The sequence below is a fragment of the Borostomias antarcticus genome (assembly GCF_949987555.1).
Source record: "Borostomias antarcticus genome assembly, chromosome: 2".
NCBI classification, from domain to species: Eukaryota; Metazoa; Chordata; class Actinopteri; order Stomiiformes; family Stomiidae; genus Borostomias; species Borostomias antarcticus.
In genome coordinates, this window is record NC_140235.1 from 37,054,681 (window position 1) to 37,069,680 (window position 15,000).

Here is a 15,000-nt window from a genome sequence, read left to right on the forward strand (position 1 = left end):
TGGTTCTAACGATCTTCGGTGTTGGACGATTTGCCAGTGAAGCACCAGCATATGGTGGAATACAGTTCTCTCTGTTTGGGATCAGCCATGGCGCCACTCTGCCGCAGTCGACACAACAACACAGGACCGACGATTCTCTCAGCATGGCCTGTGGGCCGTCCAAGGCCTTAATGCTCGCTGACACGTGAGCTAATCTGACACTGAAGGGGGCGGGGACAGATGAAACATGGCACGCCATAGAACTCTGCACAGTCCACAGCAGCAATCCCTTTATCTCACCATCTGCTTGCAATACCTCTGAGCCCCCTGTTGGGGGAGCTCTCTCTGTGTTGTCTGTGTGTGATGCTGATGCTGGTACTCGGTTGGTCCTGGGACACCCCCCTAGCTAGCGTTCCCTACTCTCCTGAACTCTCCTGATACTCGAACCCGCTCCTCCACGGTACTTGGGGAGATACTTGTTGTTCTCGGGAACACGGTCACACTTTTAGCCCAGACTCTGAAAGACTCACTTTCAAAGGACTTTGAACTTTTCACGATTTTCCTGACATGGACAGAGGGGGGGAGGTGAAAGGAAGTTGAAAGTTGAATGTAGGACCTTTTTTGAAGGTGACACTGAGGGTGTGGGTGTGTCTCAAAAAGTCTAAATTGGCCTCTTGTGTTTGTTGACTCTCCCTTCTCTATGGAGAGAAGCAACGCTAGCGGAGACTGTGCCTTGTCACCTCGCATGGGTTTTCAGAGGAGTTCTTGAAGGTGGCTGAGAAAAGAAAGCCCTCGTACACTATTGTGATGCCGGACCTCCTCCACAGAGGACGCCAGAGGAAGAGATGCTTCGCTATGGTTTGGTTCCCATTCCTTGGTATCTAAACCACAGCAAACTGTGCACAAGATTTATTGTTTAGCGTGAGTAGGAGTAGGAGTACCAGGAATACCGTCGCTCCTGTAAGCCATGGATAAGACCAAGAAGATCTACAGTAGATATCGGAATGCTGTTGATCTATTAGCATTAGCAATCACTTAAAATCCACAGTTTGGCCAAAATCATTCTCACAAACTGTAAGAACTCAACTGTATAACCTCATTGTTGTTTTTTGCACTAGTTTATGGTGGAGAATCCTGTTACCATCTCATGTTGCCGTTACCTTTATAGTGCATGATACCTGTTGTTTATTTCAGGGTATGTGTACTGCTATTGTATGCACATGTGTGTATTTTTTCAATGTCAGGATACAAAATAATGTAAGTCGTGTGCCAAAAACTAGACAGTTACTGGGTGTGTGGGGGGGAAATGCTTCAGGCTGATATCCAACCTTAATGTTATGGAGAGGAGATAGACTTGCGTTGAGAGCATGGTCATTGATGAAGTTTCATTGGGAAAACACTGTAAAATCATGTTTAAAAGATTCCGATTACATTACATACACTGTAGATCATTTTTTAACTGAATACATGATCCAGTCCATATCAAGGGACATGTGGTAATGATATTCTTTTAACCGAGAGCTTAGTAGCTCAAGCATGTAACTCTGATAATTGGACCATGCTGATATGCTAAACTAGCCAATGTTAACGGTGCAGTTTCTTCATAGCTACGTATGTATGTATGCGTCATCGTGAGAACAATGGAGTAGAATACCATTGCCAGTGGCTGACTTCAGCTGAAAGAGATGGAGAGACTGTGTTTATTAGGGAGGGATTTGATGCAGTTTACTGCCCTCTGCTGGTGAGCTGAATGTCCTCCTGTCCTCGTGCTACCCAGTCAGTACAGGAGCCATGGAGTGATGGAGACATAGATGTACATACTGTAAACACCATGTAAATGTATAAATCAGCTGGCTGGGAGAATTTTATTTGAGTCATGGGTTGTTATGGAACTTTCAGGTGAATTACATTTAAATATGTAGCGTTTTCTTTATCAGACCATGATCCCATGGTTGTTTTTAGGACCAACAGTGAACAGTGTTTTAGTTCTTTTAGCAGTGCAATATTATTATTCTAATCACCGTGTGGCAGAACCACAACGAGACAGAGATCACAGCAGAGACAATCTACCACGCACAAGCTACAGGCCTCACGCACAGACCATGCTAACTTCTGGAGGTAACACACACACACACACACACACACACACACACACACACACACACACACACACACACACACACACACACACAGTTTTAATGGTTTTAGTTCTCATTTTAGCCAAGTTACTGCTGACTCTTCTGCTGTCCCTTTATGATAACAGTAAGCTGTTTTTATAGCGGAAACAAAACTATTTTTCAAACCGGACAGTTTTACAAAAACTTTGACAATTACTGTATTGCTTCTGATCTTGTGCGAAGGCAGATTTTTTCAGTGAGAGAATCAAGAGATGAATGTGTGAAATGAAACTCCATCCAGATGAAGCTGCTATCTTAAGTATATATGGTGTTGCGAGAAATTGACCCTCATGGTGTATAATAGTAAATCAATTGTGTTAACTGCAGTTCCCTTAGTATTGAGCTGAAATGTACTGGTGTATCAAAACATACTACTGATTATATTTGAGATTATTGCCACTCTTTCATGGAAGCGGTGTGCCGTAGCCTGTACCTTAGGCCTCTACTAAACTCTAGTATAGTTTTATATGTTTAGTTTTACCACACTCAGTCAGCTACTGTGGTTTTAACATGTCTGCCGTAGGGCAAAGTGAGTGACTGAAGTGTTCTTAATACAGTAGCATACTTAGACCACGGCCCTGTACTAGATCTATAATCACATCCCCGTCCACAGGAATCAACTTTACTCTGTAGCTATTCCATATCATCTCTTGGTTATTTCCATGAACACATTTAGAATGTTTTGTACATACAGTAGAGTAGTTTCAAACAGAATATGGTAGAGATGTAAATGCTAAAACCGTATATGGAGGTGGCAATAATTTATATATATTTTGAGTATATGCAGTAAGTCTGACAAAGTCAGCTAAAGTGGACTCAATTATGGAATGCATATTCAATTTCATACATATTAAATGAAATAGAATTTCTCTGTATATCTCAAGTCATTCTTAGAATCTGCCTATTCGTGGTTCTTTTTTTTATTGCAGAAATACAGTAAAATGCATCATATTATCAACATTATTATTGAGAGCCAATGGTATGGTTGTTTTCTTGAAATAGCACACTCACTCAACACACCAAATTGCTTCTTGAGGTGTTTTTCAAAGTCTCATCTCTAGTTTTCATGAATGGGTCCACATGTTCAGATCTCTCTGTAGTTCCTTCATTGCCGCGTGCGTCTGCTAGCCGGTAGCTGACCGCTCCCCTGCCCGCTGTGGTGAGAGCTTGCTGTATCATTGTCTCTGTATTGTGGAATAAATACAACTGGGCAGTTCTCTGTGTCGTTTCATATACGGTGCATGTTTTTGTGCGTGTGATCTGCACAGATGTAAAAGTCGAGTTTTAGAACAGAATAGAAAGTAAGCCGGTTTGAGTCAGTCGTGGTTCTTTATTCTTCACGCCAATAATTCTGATGCACACACATTTTAAGCACTGTAGCGTTTGTTACACACTGCAGCAGCTAGGCCCAACCTGTCTTCTCACTATACATTGTACTTTCATCTTCCCTTTTTTATAAACAACTTTAAAATGGAGGGGTGAGGGGGTGGGGTGGGTTACCCTCATACTAGACCAACAGTAGGACAGAGTTCTTCAGTTCCTAGCATATTGATTGCCTTGTAAACATGAACAGATCAAACTGAGACTGTGCTTGTTAGAGGCAGGTTGGTACATATAAATATCTATCCCGGCTAGTTGGTACATAGAAATATCTATGGCGGCTAGTAACAGTGGATTTATACAGACTAGACATTAGAAGCATTTGTAAGACAAGTGTTTCCCCCTAAAGCAACATCTAAGGGCTGCAGGAGAACCCAGGTTCAATAGAATGGGGGGAGGGGCTTCCTGGCAAAGACATGGCCGGGGAAACAACAAAAGTGTGCATGGTCCTAAAGAGTAGCGGGTTTATTTACAGAACACAGAGAGGACAGGGACAGGTCAGAAGGGACATAACGTTCATACTGTACAAATAACGGCCATGGGTTTGTACATGCATACACCTGCTATGGCCCCTCCCACTGACGCCTTCTGCTCTGGCCGCACATGACCAGAGCGGGGCGTCACACGTTCATATTCTCATAAATACAGTACGGGACGGACGCGCTCTCTGCTGATGGATCTGGGGAGCTGAAGTCTGCACTGACCTTCGACCCCAACACATTCAGCTGATAGAGACCAATGCTGGGCAGGAAGTCTGTATGGAAATCAGGTCTCCGGAACTAGAGGCTATGTACAGTACGTATGTGCACACAATGTTTTCATTTTCAAAATCGGTCAGTGGTCAAATTGTTCATATATTACAACCTGTTTACTGTATAAAAAGGCGCACAAAAGAAATAACATTCTTTTTTTCCCTTCTTTTTTTTTTTTTAACAAGAAGCACTCGTGAGTCGTTACATCACCGATACGTCGCGCACATAGACTACAGAAGGATGGTCTTACAAACGGATGGATGGATGGATGGATTTGAACAAGCAGCACTGGGAGCACTGGGAGTCTAGGAGAGAGATATGACCGACACCTGACGTGAAGTCTCAGTCATAACATCATAAATTAGGTCGACCAGCTGCCTATCGGATCTCTCAGTGTCAGGACTGACATCGGGGGGTCAGGCCACAACGTAGTTGTCGACCCAGTGCTGCTCTGGGCAGGCTAACACCCTCGGGATTATGCCACCCAAAAGTAAGCTTGATATCAAAGGGTTCCAACCAAGTGTTACAGAGCTTCGTGTGTGTGTGTGTGTGTGTGTGTGTGTGTGTGTGTGTGTGTGTGTGTGTGTGTGCTGGTCTAAAGAGCACGAGGCCTCTTGGGATTGATCTGTTTGCTCGCCTGTTCCTCTTCCTGAAGCGTTGTGCGGAAGGACTTGACCTTGTCTGTGGAAGGGAGCAGAGAGACCAGATGAAGGGTTTAGGAGGGAGGAGAGAGACCAGAGACGTAGGGTTCAGGAGGGAGGAGAGACCAGATGAAGGGTTTAGGAGGGAGGAGAGAGACCAGAGACGTAGGGTTCAGGAGGGAGGAGAGACCAGAGACGAAGGGTTCAGGAGGGAGGAGAGAGGAGAGACGTAGGGTTTAGGAGGGAGGAGAGAAACCAGAGAAGTAGGGTTCAGGAGGGAGGAGAGAGACCAGAAACGTAGGGTTCAGGAGGGAGGAGAGACCAGAGACGAAGGGTTCAGGAGGGAGGAGAGAGACCAGAAACGTAGGGTTCAGGAGGGAGGAGAGAGACCAGAAACGTAGGGTTTAGGAGGGAGGAGAGAGACCAGAGACATAGGGTTTAGGAGGGAGGAGAGAGACCAGAGACGAAGGGTTCAGGAGGGAGGAGAGAGACCAGAGACGTAGGGTTCAGGAGGGAGGAGGGAGGAGAGAGACCAGAGACGAAGGGTTCAGGAGGGAGGAGAGAGACCAGAGACATAGGGTTCAGGAGGGAGGAGAGAAACCAGAGAAGTAGGGTTCAGGAGGGAGGAGAGAGACCAGAGACGAAGGGTTCAGGAGGGAGGAGAGAGACCAGAAACGTAGGGTTCAGGAGGGAGGAGAGAGACCAGAGACGTAGGGTTTAGGAGAGAGGAGAGAGACCAGAGACGTAGGGTTCAGGAGGGAGGAGAGAGACCAGAAACGTAGGGTTCAGGAGGGAGGAGAGAGACCAGAGACGTAGGGTTCAGGAGGGAGGAGAGCGACCAGACGTAGGGTTTAGGAGGGAGGAGAGAGACCAGAGACGTAGGGTTCAGGAGGGAGGAGAGAGGAGAGACGTAGGGTTTAGGAGGGAGGAGAGAAACCAGAGAAGTAGGGTTCAGGAGGGAGGAGAGAGACCAGAAACGTAGGGTTCAGGAGGGAGGAGAGACATAGGGTTCAGGAGGGAGGAGAGAGACCAGAAACGTAGGGTTCAGGAGGGAGGAGAGAGACCAGAGATGTAGGGTTTAGGAGGGAGGAGAGAGACCAGATGTAGGGTTTAGGAGGGAGGAGAGAGACCAGAGATGTAGGGTTCAGGAGGGAGGAGAGAGACCAGAGACGAAGGGTTCAGGAGGGAGGAGAGAGACCAGAGACGAAGGGTTCAGGAGGGAGGAGAGAGACCAGAGAAGTAGGGTTCAGGAGGGAGGAGAGAGACCAGAGACGTAGGGTTCAGGAGGGAGGAGAGAGACCAGAGACGTAGGGTTTAGGAGGGAGGAGAGAGACCAGAGACGTAGGGTTTAGGAGGGAGGAGAGAGACCAGAGAAGTAGGGTTCTGGAGGGAGGAGAGAGACCAGAGATGTAGGGTTCAGGAGGGAGGAGAGAGGAGAGACGTAGGGTTCAGGAGGGAGGAGAGAGACCAGAGACGTAGGGTTCAGGAGGGAGGAGAGAGACCAGAGATGTAGGGTTCAGGAGGGAGGAGAGAGACCAGAGAAGTAGGGTTTAGGAGGGAGGAGAGAGACCAGAGAAGTAGGGTTCAGGAGGGAGGAGAGAGACCAGAAACGTAGGGTTCAGGAGGGAGGAGAGACCAGAGACGTAGGGTTCAGGAGAGAGGAGAGAGACAAGACGTAGGGTTCAGGAGGGAGGAGAGAGACCAGAGACGTAGGGTTCAGGAGGGAGGAGAGAGACCAGAGACGAAGGGTTCAGGAGGGAGGAGAGAGACCAGAGACGTAGGGTTCAGGAGGGAGGAGAGAGACCAGAGACGTAGGGTTCAGGAGAGAGGAGAGAGACCAGAGACGTAGGGTTCAGGAGGGAGGAGAGAGACCAGAGACGTAGGGTTCAGGAGGGAGGAGAGAGACCAGAGACGTAGGGTTCAGGAGGGAGGAGAGAGACCAGAGACGTCGGGTTCAGGAGGGAGGAGAGAGACCAGAGAAGTAGGGTTCAGGAGGGAGGAGAGAGACCAGAGACGTAGGGTTCAGGAGGGAGGAGAGAGACCAGAGACGTCGGGTTCAGGAGGGAGGAGAGAGACCAGAGAAGTATAGCACATGATTCAAACAGCAGTCCTTTAACTCAGGGCTGAGCTGAGGAGATCTAACCTCTGATCCAGGCACAGTTCTAGACCCTTTCCCCTTTACCTCGGAGCTCAGTGAGGATGTCTATCTTCTGGTCCAGGATCTGTTCCAGCTGCGTGGCGTACGTCTCCACGTCGTAGTCCACCTCCTCCGTCATCTCCAGCAGGACCTTCTCATCCTCCAGCCACCGGATCGACTCCTGCGCACGAACACGCACGGGCCGGCAGACAGATTCAAACGCCTGCGTGTGTGTGTGTGTGTGTGTGTGTGTGTGTGTGTGTGTGCGTGTGTGTGTTAGTACTACCTGGAACACGGCCCTGTGGTCCTCTAACACCTGATCCTCCATCTCCACCAGCTGTGAGACGGCCTCGTGGAAGGTGAAGAGTTGGGGCGACACCTCCTCCTCCTGGGGTAGGAGAGAGAGAGAGAGAGAGAGAGAGAGAGAGAGGGAGAGGAGAGGGAAGTGGTAGGAACGAGAAGAGATATCACATTTAGGTTCTCATCCCACTGTTCTCTGTCTGGAGTGTGTGGACTCATGGAGTACAGGGATCCGTCTGGCTACCGTCCTGTTAAAGCTGACGAAGTAAGGTCAAGGTTTGAGAGATAGAGAGAGAGGGGGGGGGTGAAAGAGAGAAAGAGAGAGAGGGGGTGGGGGTAAAAGAGAGAAAGAGAGAGGGGGGGGTAAAAGAGAGAAAGAGAGAGAGAGGGGGGGTAAAAGAGAGAAAGAGAGGGGGGTAAAAGAGAGAAAGAGAGAGAGGGGGGGTAAAAGAGAGAAAGAGAGAGAGAGGGGGGGTAAAAGAGAGAAAGGGGGAAAGAGAGATAGAGGGGATAAAGAGAGAGAGAGGGGGGGTTAAAGAGAGAGAGAGAGAGAGAGAGGGGGGGGGAGAGAGATAGAGGGGGTAAAAGAGAGAGAGAGAGAGAGAGGGGGGGAGATAGAGGGGGGATAGAGGGGAGAGAGAGAGAGGGGGGGGGGGAGAGAGATAGAGGGGGTAAAAGAGAGAGAGAGAGGGGGGGGTAGAGGGGAGAGAGAGAGAGACAGAGAGGGGAAAAGAGAGGGAGAGAGAGGGAAAAAGAGAGCAGTGTGTGTGTGTGTGTGTGTGTGTGTCTTACATTCTGTTCACAGAGCAGTTTGAGGTCGTCTCTCTGGGGGGAGCTCCCCACCCCCCACTGGGCCTCCAGCACCTCCAGCTGGGTAACGCCGTGCCCCCCTCCCTGACGGCCATCCATCAGCGCCCCTGGGTCCACCGTCAACTCCTTCACCCTGACCACGCAACACACACACACACACACACGGTAAAACACACACACACACACACTCAGAGCTGCGATCACCAACCCTGGGCCTGAATGATGCTTCAGCATATTTATATTATGTTTTTTTCTGTTTTGAAAAGATCTAAATACCCCCATTATGACTGTTTGTTTTTATAAATCTCTCCAGTGTTGGTGAACCATGCAGCAGAATAACTGTATGCTTATGATTCAAGATTCGAGATTCAGATAAGGAAATATCTTGGGGAGATTGTTCGGTAAGTGCATGCAGGCATGGGACTCGATGCAGCATGCGGCCACCTGGATTGGTTAGAACAGAAAATGGAGACAGACATTCTTCTCGGGCGTGAACATGAAGGCCAAGCTGTGAAAGGAAAGGATTAAAAACACAACAATAGCAAACGGAACCGAAGAGCAACGCAGGATAAAATAACTCAAACCACAGACGAGAAGCTAGAGAACGACATGGATGGTGGAGCCGTACGGATGTTAGTCGACAGCAAAACTAGTTAATAATGATGAACAGAGAAATAAAGAAAGAGAAAAGAAAGGAGTAGGCTAAAGCTTCCCCTAACCACAGATTCAGGATCAGTTCATATGTTTAAGCTTCATTTTACAGCCCACTTCCAGTTGATATTACCGAGGGGTTAAGGAAATGTAACATACCATAGTTTTAAACGAATCAATGATGGAAAAATAGTTCTAAACAGCCTATAACCTGAAACCTGCCCTATGACCTGAAATCTGAGGTTAGCGGTTTTATCCGGGTGAGGGGAACACAGTAGATTGGTAATGTAGTGTTAGACAGCGTGAAGGGGGTGGCTGGGTAATGTAGTGTTAGACGGCGTGAAGGGGGTGGCTGGGTAATGTAGTGTGAGACGGCGTGAAGGGGGTGGCTGGGTAATGTAGTGTTAGACGGCGTGAAGGGGGTGGCTGGGTAATGTAGTGTGAGACGGCGTGAAGGGGGTGGCTGGGTAATGTAGTGCTTGAGAGAGACGGCAGGTAGATAGAAGAGAGACCTGGTGGGAGAGGTGCTGAAGTCATCGTACTCGTAGGTGGGGGAGAGCTCAGAGCGGCCCCCCCCGCCCCCACCCTGGGTAAACGGAATGTCTGAGGGGCTTATCCCAAACTCCTTCACTCTGCACACACACACACACACACACACACACATACACACACACACAATACAGTAGGAACAGGATTCAGTAAGGTCAAAACTGTATGATGCAAAATGTGTGGTTTTGTGAGGGTGGTACCAGACAGGAATATTTTATCCCAACATTCACATAATGTTGTACCCCAAAATGTACCCCAAAATTCATATGTCTCCAATACTGTCTAGAACGTTGTAGCAGTAGTAGATCAACCTGGGAGGCCCCAGAGAGAGAGAGAGAGAGAGAGAGAGAGAGAGAGAGAGAGAGAGAGAGAGGGGTGAAGGGGGGATATGGAAACTGAGAGGGAGAGAGAGTCTTCACACTGAGCCAAACAGACCATTACAGCCCTGGGCCTCTGGAGACATCCATGGACTCATCAGTCTAAACCTTTACGGTGCCTCAGAAGCAAAAAGATTGATACTCATTTCATTTTGTCGGCCATGTTTGTCGGTAGACAGAGGTGGTGAATCTTTTTTTGCTCGTATCAATATTGAAAAGAGTGAGAGGACGGAAGTTGCGGGTGTCCCTGCCGGCCAGGGGTCTGTCCAGGTGGGACATCTACAGGTGGACATGTCTTTACCTGTTGGCGTATCTCAGCGTGTTTAGCGTATTTTCACACGACGCCATTCCGGGAGAGATGGTGGCGATCTGCAGGAGGCAACGTCAACGTCACGTTACAAGCTTTCTGCTGCGATCCTAAACCGTTCTGTACGCCGCGGTGCATGCTGGGTAGAGCGCGTCTTACCATGCAGGTTCTGGAGTTCTCTCCTATGAAGGAGTCTCTCAGCACCTGGGTGAGCTTGCTGGCTCTGAAGGGGGTGTGGGGTTTGTTCCTGCCCAGGGCTCGGATGCACTCCTGCAAGACACCAGCTCTGCTACTTACTGTACATGTACTTACTGTACTTACACACAGGACTCTGTCATATGGCTCATGTACAGTATGTATTAGGTACAGTATGGTGAACCTGGAAGGCCAGCTCGTTTTCAATCATTTCACCTCTCTATCTATCTGTCTGTCTGTCTATCTATCTATCTGTCTGTTTTACTATCTATCTATCTGATTAAGTATCTATCTATCTATCTATCTATCTATCTATCTATCTATCTATCTATCTATCTATCTATCTATCTATCTGATAAAGTATCTATCTATCTACAGTATCTATCTATCTATCTATCTGATAAAGTATCTATCTATCTATCTATCTATCTATCTATCTATCGATCTATCTATCGATCTGATAGAGTATCTCTCTCTCTCTGGGTAGGTGTAATGTAAGGTATAAGGTTGAAAGTATAAGGTTGAAGGTCGTGGAGGCGGACCTTGAGCGCCAGCAGGCTCTTGTTGATCTCGGCGCCCTCCAGGCGGGTCTGGCGGTCGGCGCTGGAGGTGTCGGCGCCGCGCTCGTTGCCCGCCAGGTCGATGAGGGAGAACTTGCCGTGCATCTTCCCCCGCCGTCGCAGGATGATCTGGAACACGGCATGGCTGCGCGACGAGTGGGCGTTGGCCGAGGTCTGACCGGACGTCCTGGAGGGGAGGGGGGAGGGAGGAGGGAGGGGGAGGAGTGGGGGGAGGGAGGGAGGAGGGAGGAGGCAGGGGAAGGGAGGGGGCAGGGGGAGGGAGGGGGAGGAGCAGCGAGCCAGAGAAAAGGAAGCGGGGAAAAAGAGAACCAATTTCCGTGCGGTTAAAAAATCTCCAAGGACCTCAGCGTCCGTACGTATATTCCACCACGCCTTGCCCAGTTACGGGACGACAAAATGTGAATCCGAATCGCCTCGTTTACCTGCAGCTGTTGCCCATTTCGATGAGTTTGAGGACGTCCTCGGTGCACTTGACCTCCCTCTCCTGCAGCCCCACCACCTGGACCTGCTGCTTCCCGTCCTCCAGAACCCGCAGCTTGGCCTTCCGGTTCAGCAGGTCAAACACCTGCAAACACGACCGCAACCGCACACAATCACCGCCGTGGTCCGGGCCGACGCGGCCTAAACACACACTTTAATATCTCCCTTTCTGGGATTAGATCGATAGATGGATCGTCTTGGGTCGCTCGCCTTCCCGCTGTAGATCTCGAAGAACGTAGCGAAGACCTGCAGGTCTAACTTCTTGTAGTTGGGCTTCTTCAGCATGAGGAAGACATCCATGGCTGCAGGGATGAGAGAGGGAGAAACGTTCCCGCGTTAGAGGGAGGAGGAGGGAGAGATACCGGCGTAGAGATACCAGCGTGGAGATACCGGCGTACCAGCCAGAGCGTAGACCCCCTTCGAGCAGTCCTGGTTCTTCCCGGAGAAGTCTCCTCCCATCGTCTAGGAGAGAGAGAGAGGTTTGAGGTGAGTACCGCGCTTTGTCGTACACCGGTACTGAAACCGCGTGCGTTTTCTTGTTGCCTCAGGAGTCGAACCGGGAGAAACTCCGCCACTCACATGCGTTTTCCCGCTTCCTGTCTGCCCGTAAGCGAAGCACGTGGCCATGCCCCTCTCGAAGATGGTCTCCACCAGCGGCCGAGCGGTGAACCTGCGGGGAAGCCGAGAAAGCGGTTAACCCGAGAGGACGACCCGGCCGGACGACCTAGTCGCGAGTCGCGGAGGACGTTGGCCGTTGTTGACAGGGTCAGCGGACGCTGTCGCTGTGAGCTGGGGGCCGGGGGTGTCCCAGCTCACCTGTACACCATCTCGTTGGTGGTGCCCCAGCTCACCTGTACAACATCTCGTTGGCGGTGCCCCAGCTCACCTGTACACCATCTCGTTGGTGGTGCTGTCGTCGAAGGCGTAGTCGAAGCGGAAGGTCTGGTTCTCCAGGAACCGCGTCAGGTCCACCTTCTGCTTGGGCTCGTGGACCATCACCACGTCCTTGCTGGGGATGGTGATCACGTCCAGGTCCTTCATAGTCAGCTCTGAGACAGAGAGGGAGAAGGCGAAGGAGGACATTCAAAAATGCTGCACTGATGAAAAAGATAAAAACGTATTTAAAACATACAGGGATACTACAGATGGACAGGAAGCACTACTCACCTTTTTTATTGAGGGGGCGCGTTCGTACACACACGCATATCCTGTGCTCATCTATCTGAAATGTCACAGGCAGGAAGTGATCACATGGTTAAAGTCCCACTGATTGTCACACAACTGAGTGCATGAAATTTGTTCTCCACATGTGACCCATCCCCTGGGGGAGCAGTGAGCAGCAGCGGTGCCGCGCTCGGGAATCACTTGGTGATCTAACCCCCCAATTCCAACCTGTGATGCTGAGTGCCAAGCAGGGAGGCAATGGGTCCCATTTTTATAGTCTTTGGTATGACCCGGCCGGGGATTGAACCCACAACCTCCCAGTCTCAGGGTAGACACTCTACCACTAGGCCACAGATCACCCAGAGATATAGAGACAGATAGAAGGTAACGGGATCCAGAGCCAGACTTATTCTTACCAGATCAGCTGTAGTCAGGGGCCGGTAGTCCAGACTGGCTCTGAAGTCTCGGATCATACACATGATCTCATAGTTGGGAAGAGTAGCATCCACTTCCTGGAATGTACAGCACACAGCACGGAGATCACAGGAGAGAAGCGAAATGAAAGAGAAGTACAATGATGACTTGTGTCTGTTCTTGCTGCTGCAACACTATTGCGAGTTTGTGTGTGTGTGCGTGTGTGTGTAAGCACGCGTGTGTATGTGTGTGTACAGTATGTGTGTGTCTGTGTGTGTGTGTGTGAGAGAGTATAAGAGTGTGTGTGGGGGGGGGAGTGTGTGTGTTTGTGAGAGAGAGAGAGAGAGAGAGAGAGAGAGAGAGAGAGAGAGAGAGAGAGAGAGTGTGTTTGTGTGTGTACGTGTTTGTGTGTGAGAGAGAGAGAGAGAGAGAGAGAGAGGGAGAGTGTATGTGTATGTCTGTGTGTGTGTGTGTATTTGTGTGTGTGTGTGTGTGTGTGAGTGTGTGTGTGTGTGAGTGTGTGTGTGCGTGTGTGTGTGTGTATGAGAGAGAGAGAGAGTGTGTGTGTGTGTGTGAGAGAGAGAGAGAGTGTGTGTGTGTGTGTTAGAGAGTGTGTGTGTACCTGAGCCCTCTTCTCTCTCAGCTCCTGTTGTTGCAGTCTTCTCCTCTCTCTCTTCTCCTGCAGTTTCTCCACCTCCTTCACACAGTTGGATTTCCGCCGCGCTGAAACGAAACAAAGATCTCAACTTGGAGCGCAGTCGTGGAACGCAGACCTCTGCCCGTGGTGCATGTCGACAGCAACTTCAGCAGTCGTATCGTACCGATACTGAGAGGAGACAAATATACTGGTGAGGTTAGCTGAACGGGTGCTCTCCGGCTCTGCTCTCTGAAGTATCTCAGCTCCCTAGCTAGCTAGCTAGATATCACAGGACAGCACAAATCTAGTGCTAGGTACAGTACAGCAGTTATGAGCATAACTAGCTAATTCAAAGCAGCTGATCTTCGCCATCGTTAAATTATTTCAGTCCTAATGCCCGTAAATTAGCTGGGTAGCTTGCTAGCTGAATCAATTCTTCTCAGCAGGCTATTGATAGCTAACGTTACCTACAGTAGCAACAAGCTAACAGTGCTGTATATCTTAGCCATGAATGTATTAAACATTGTCAAGTGCCTGTATGCGTCGGTCTGGTCTATCTGGCAATGGTACGAAAGTGAAAAATAATTTGTGGATCCACCCTCTGATTCAGATCCGCTCCAAGATTGAATGGGCTCTTCCTTGGCCCATGCTACACCACTCCACTGAGTTTTACGAAAATAGTTCTGGTAGTTTTTGTGTAATCCTGCTGACTAACAAACTAACTAACACAAGGCACCGAAAACATACCGTCATTTTTGAAATCAGTCACCAAAATCATTTGGTGAAATCATACTGTACAGTACATGTAACTCATCTTATTTGCATTGCAAAGCTTTTAACAGGTAAACAAAACACTAAGAGGAAAAACACTTTTAATGTCATTTGTTAATGACATCATAAGCACGCAGTACGAGGTCCAAACTGAGGGTCCGGCAGAATGCAGCGTCATCAAAGAGCCATTCTTCTCCCCCTCACACAGCTGGGCAGCCATGACATCAGTCCCGTGCCTGTCTGTGCACTGAGCCCCCGAACACAAACAGCTGGTCTGAGACCAGCACTGAGGGGGGACAACTTCGGTTTGCCTCACTTGATTGGCTATTGAACCCGACCTGGGACCTACCCCATTGGTCTATTATAGGCCTGACTCAACGGATGTACTGTAGGTTTTGGGGATAAGCCTTGTCATTTGTTTATTGCTGCCCAATTAGTGGCACCGATTCATGTAGTCGGCCAATCAGTGGCGATGGGAGATTCTCCCTGACTACGTGAAACATCAACAACCTAGCAACCGCTTGGCTGAAGACGATTGTGATTGGTTTAAAGAAATACAGAGTTTTTTCCCCTGTATCTCCAAGACAATTTTCCAGCGCTGGCACAAAGTGTGGAAATAGATTTGGCTATATGCGAGACTAGTCTATTACAGAATACTATTACAAAATATCACAACTATGCTGATTTTTTTTTCTTCA

The 15,000-nt window shown here is 49.1% G+C and overlaps 1 protein-coding gene across 2 annotated transcripts in view; it reads right to left on the minus strand.

Annotated features, from left to right (window-relative positions):
* Window positions 1-4,883: 4,883 nt before the first annotated feature.
* Window positions 4,884-15,000, minus strand: part of LOC311318394 (kinesin-like protein KIF2A) — a gene marked incomplete at both ends in the record, with an annotated part of 13,700 nt that continues 3,583 nt past the window's right edge. For both annotated transcript variants that reach the window (XM_084449721.1, XM_084449720.1), the window contains 16 exons: window positions 4,884-4,969; window positions 7,112-7,247; window positions 7,353-7,454; window positions 8,159-8,309; window positions 9,340-9,459; window positions 10,055-10,122; window positions 10,220-10,330; window positions 10,798-11,002; window positions 11,259-11,401; window positions 11,527-11,618; window positions 11,715-11,778; window positions 11,896-11,986; window positions 12,203-12,365; window positions 12,484-12,538; window positions 12,897-12,992; window positions 13,517-13,617. In XM_084449721.1, the coding sequence (XP_084305847.1) occupies window positions 4,884-4,969; window positions 7,112-7,247; window positions 7,353-7,454; window positions 8,159-8,309; window positions 9,340-9,459; window positions 10,055-10,122; window positions 10,220-10,330; window positions 10,798-11,002; window positions 11,259-11,401; window positions 11,527-11,618; window positions 11,715-11,778; window positions 11,896-11,986; window positions 12,203-12,365; window positions 12,484-12,538; window positions 12,897-12,992; window positions 13,517-13,617 (1,784 nt within the window). The remainder of the gene's footprint in view (window positions 4,970-7,111; window positions 7,248-7,352; window positions 7,455-8,158; window positions 8,310-9,339; window positions 9,460-10,054; window positions 10,123-10,219; window positions 10,331-10,797; window positions 11,003-11,258; window positions 11,402-11,526; window positions 11,619-11,714; window positions 11,779-11,895; window positions 11,987-12,202; window positions 12,366-12,483; window positions 12,539-12,896; window positions 12,993-13,516; window positions 13,618-15,000) is intronic.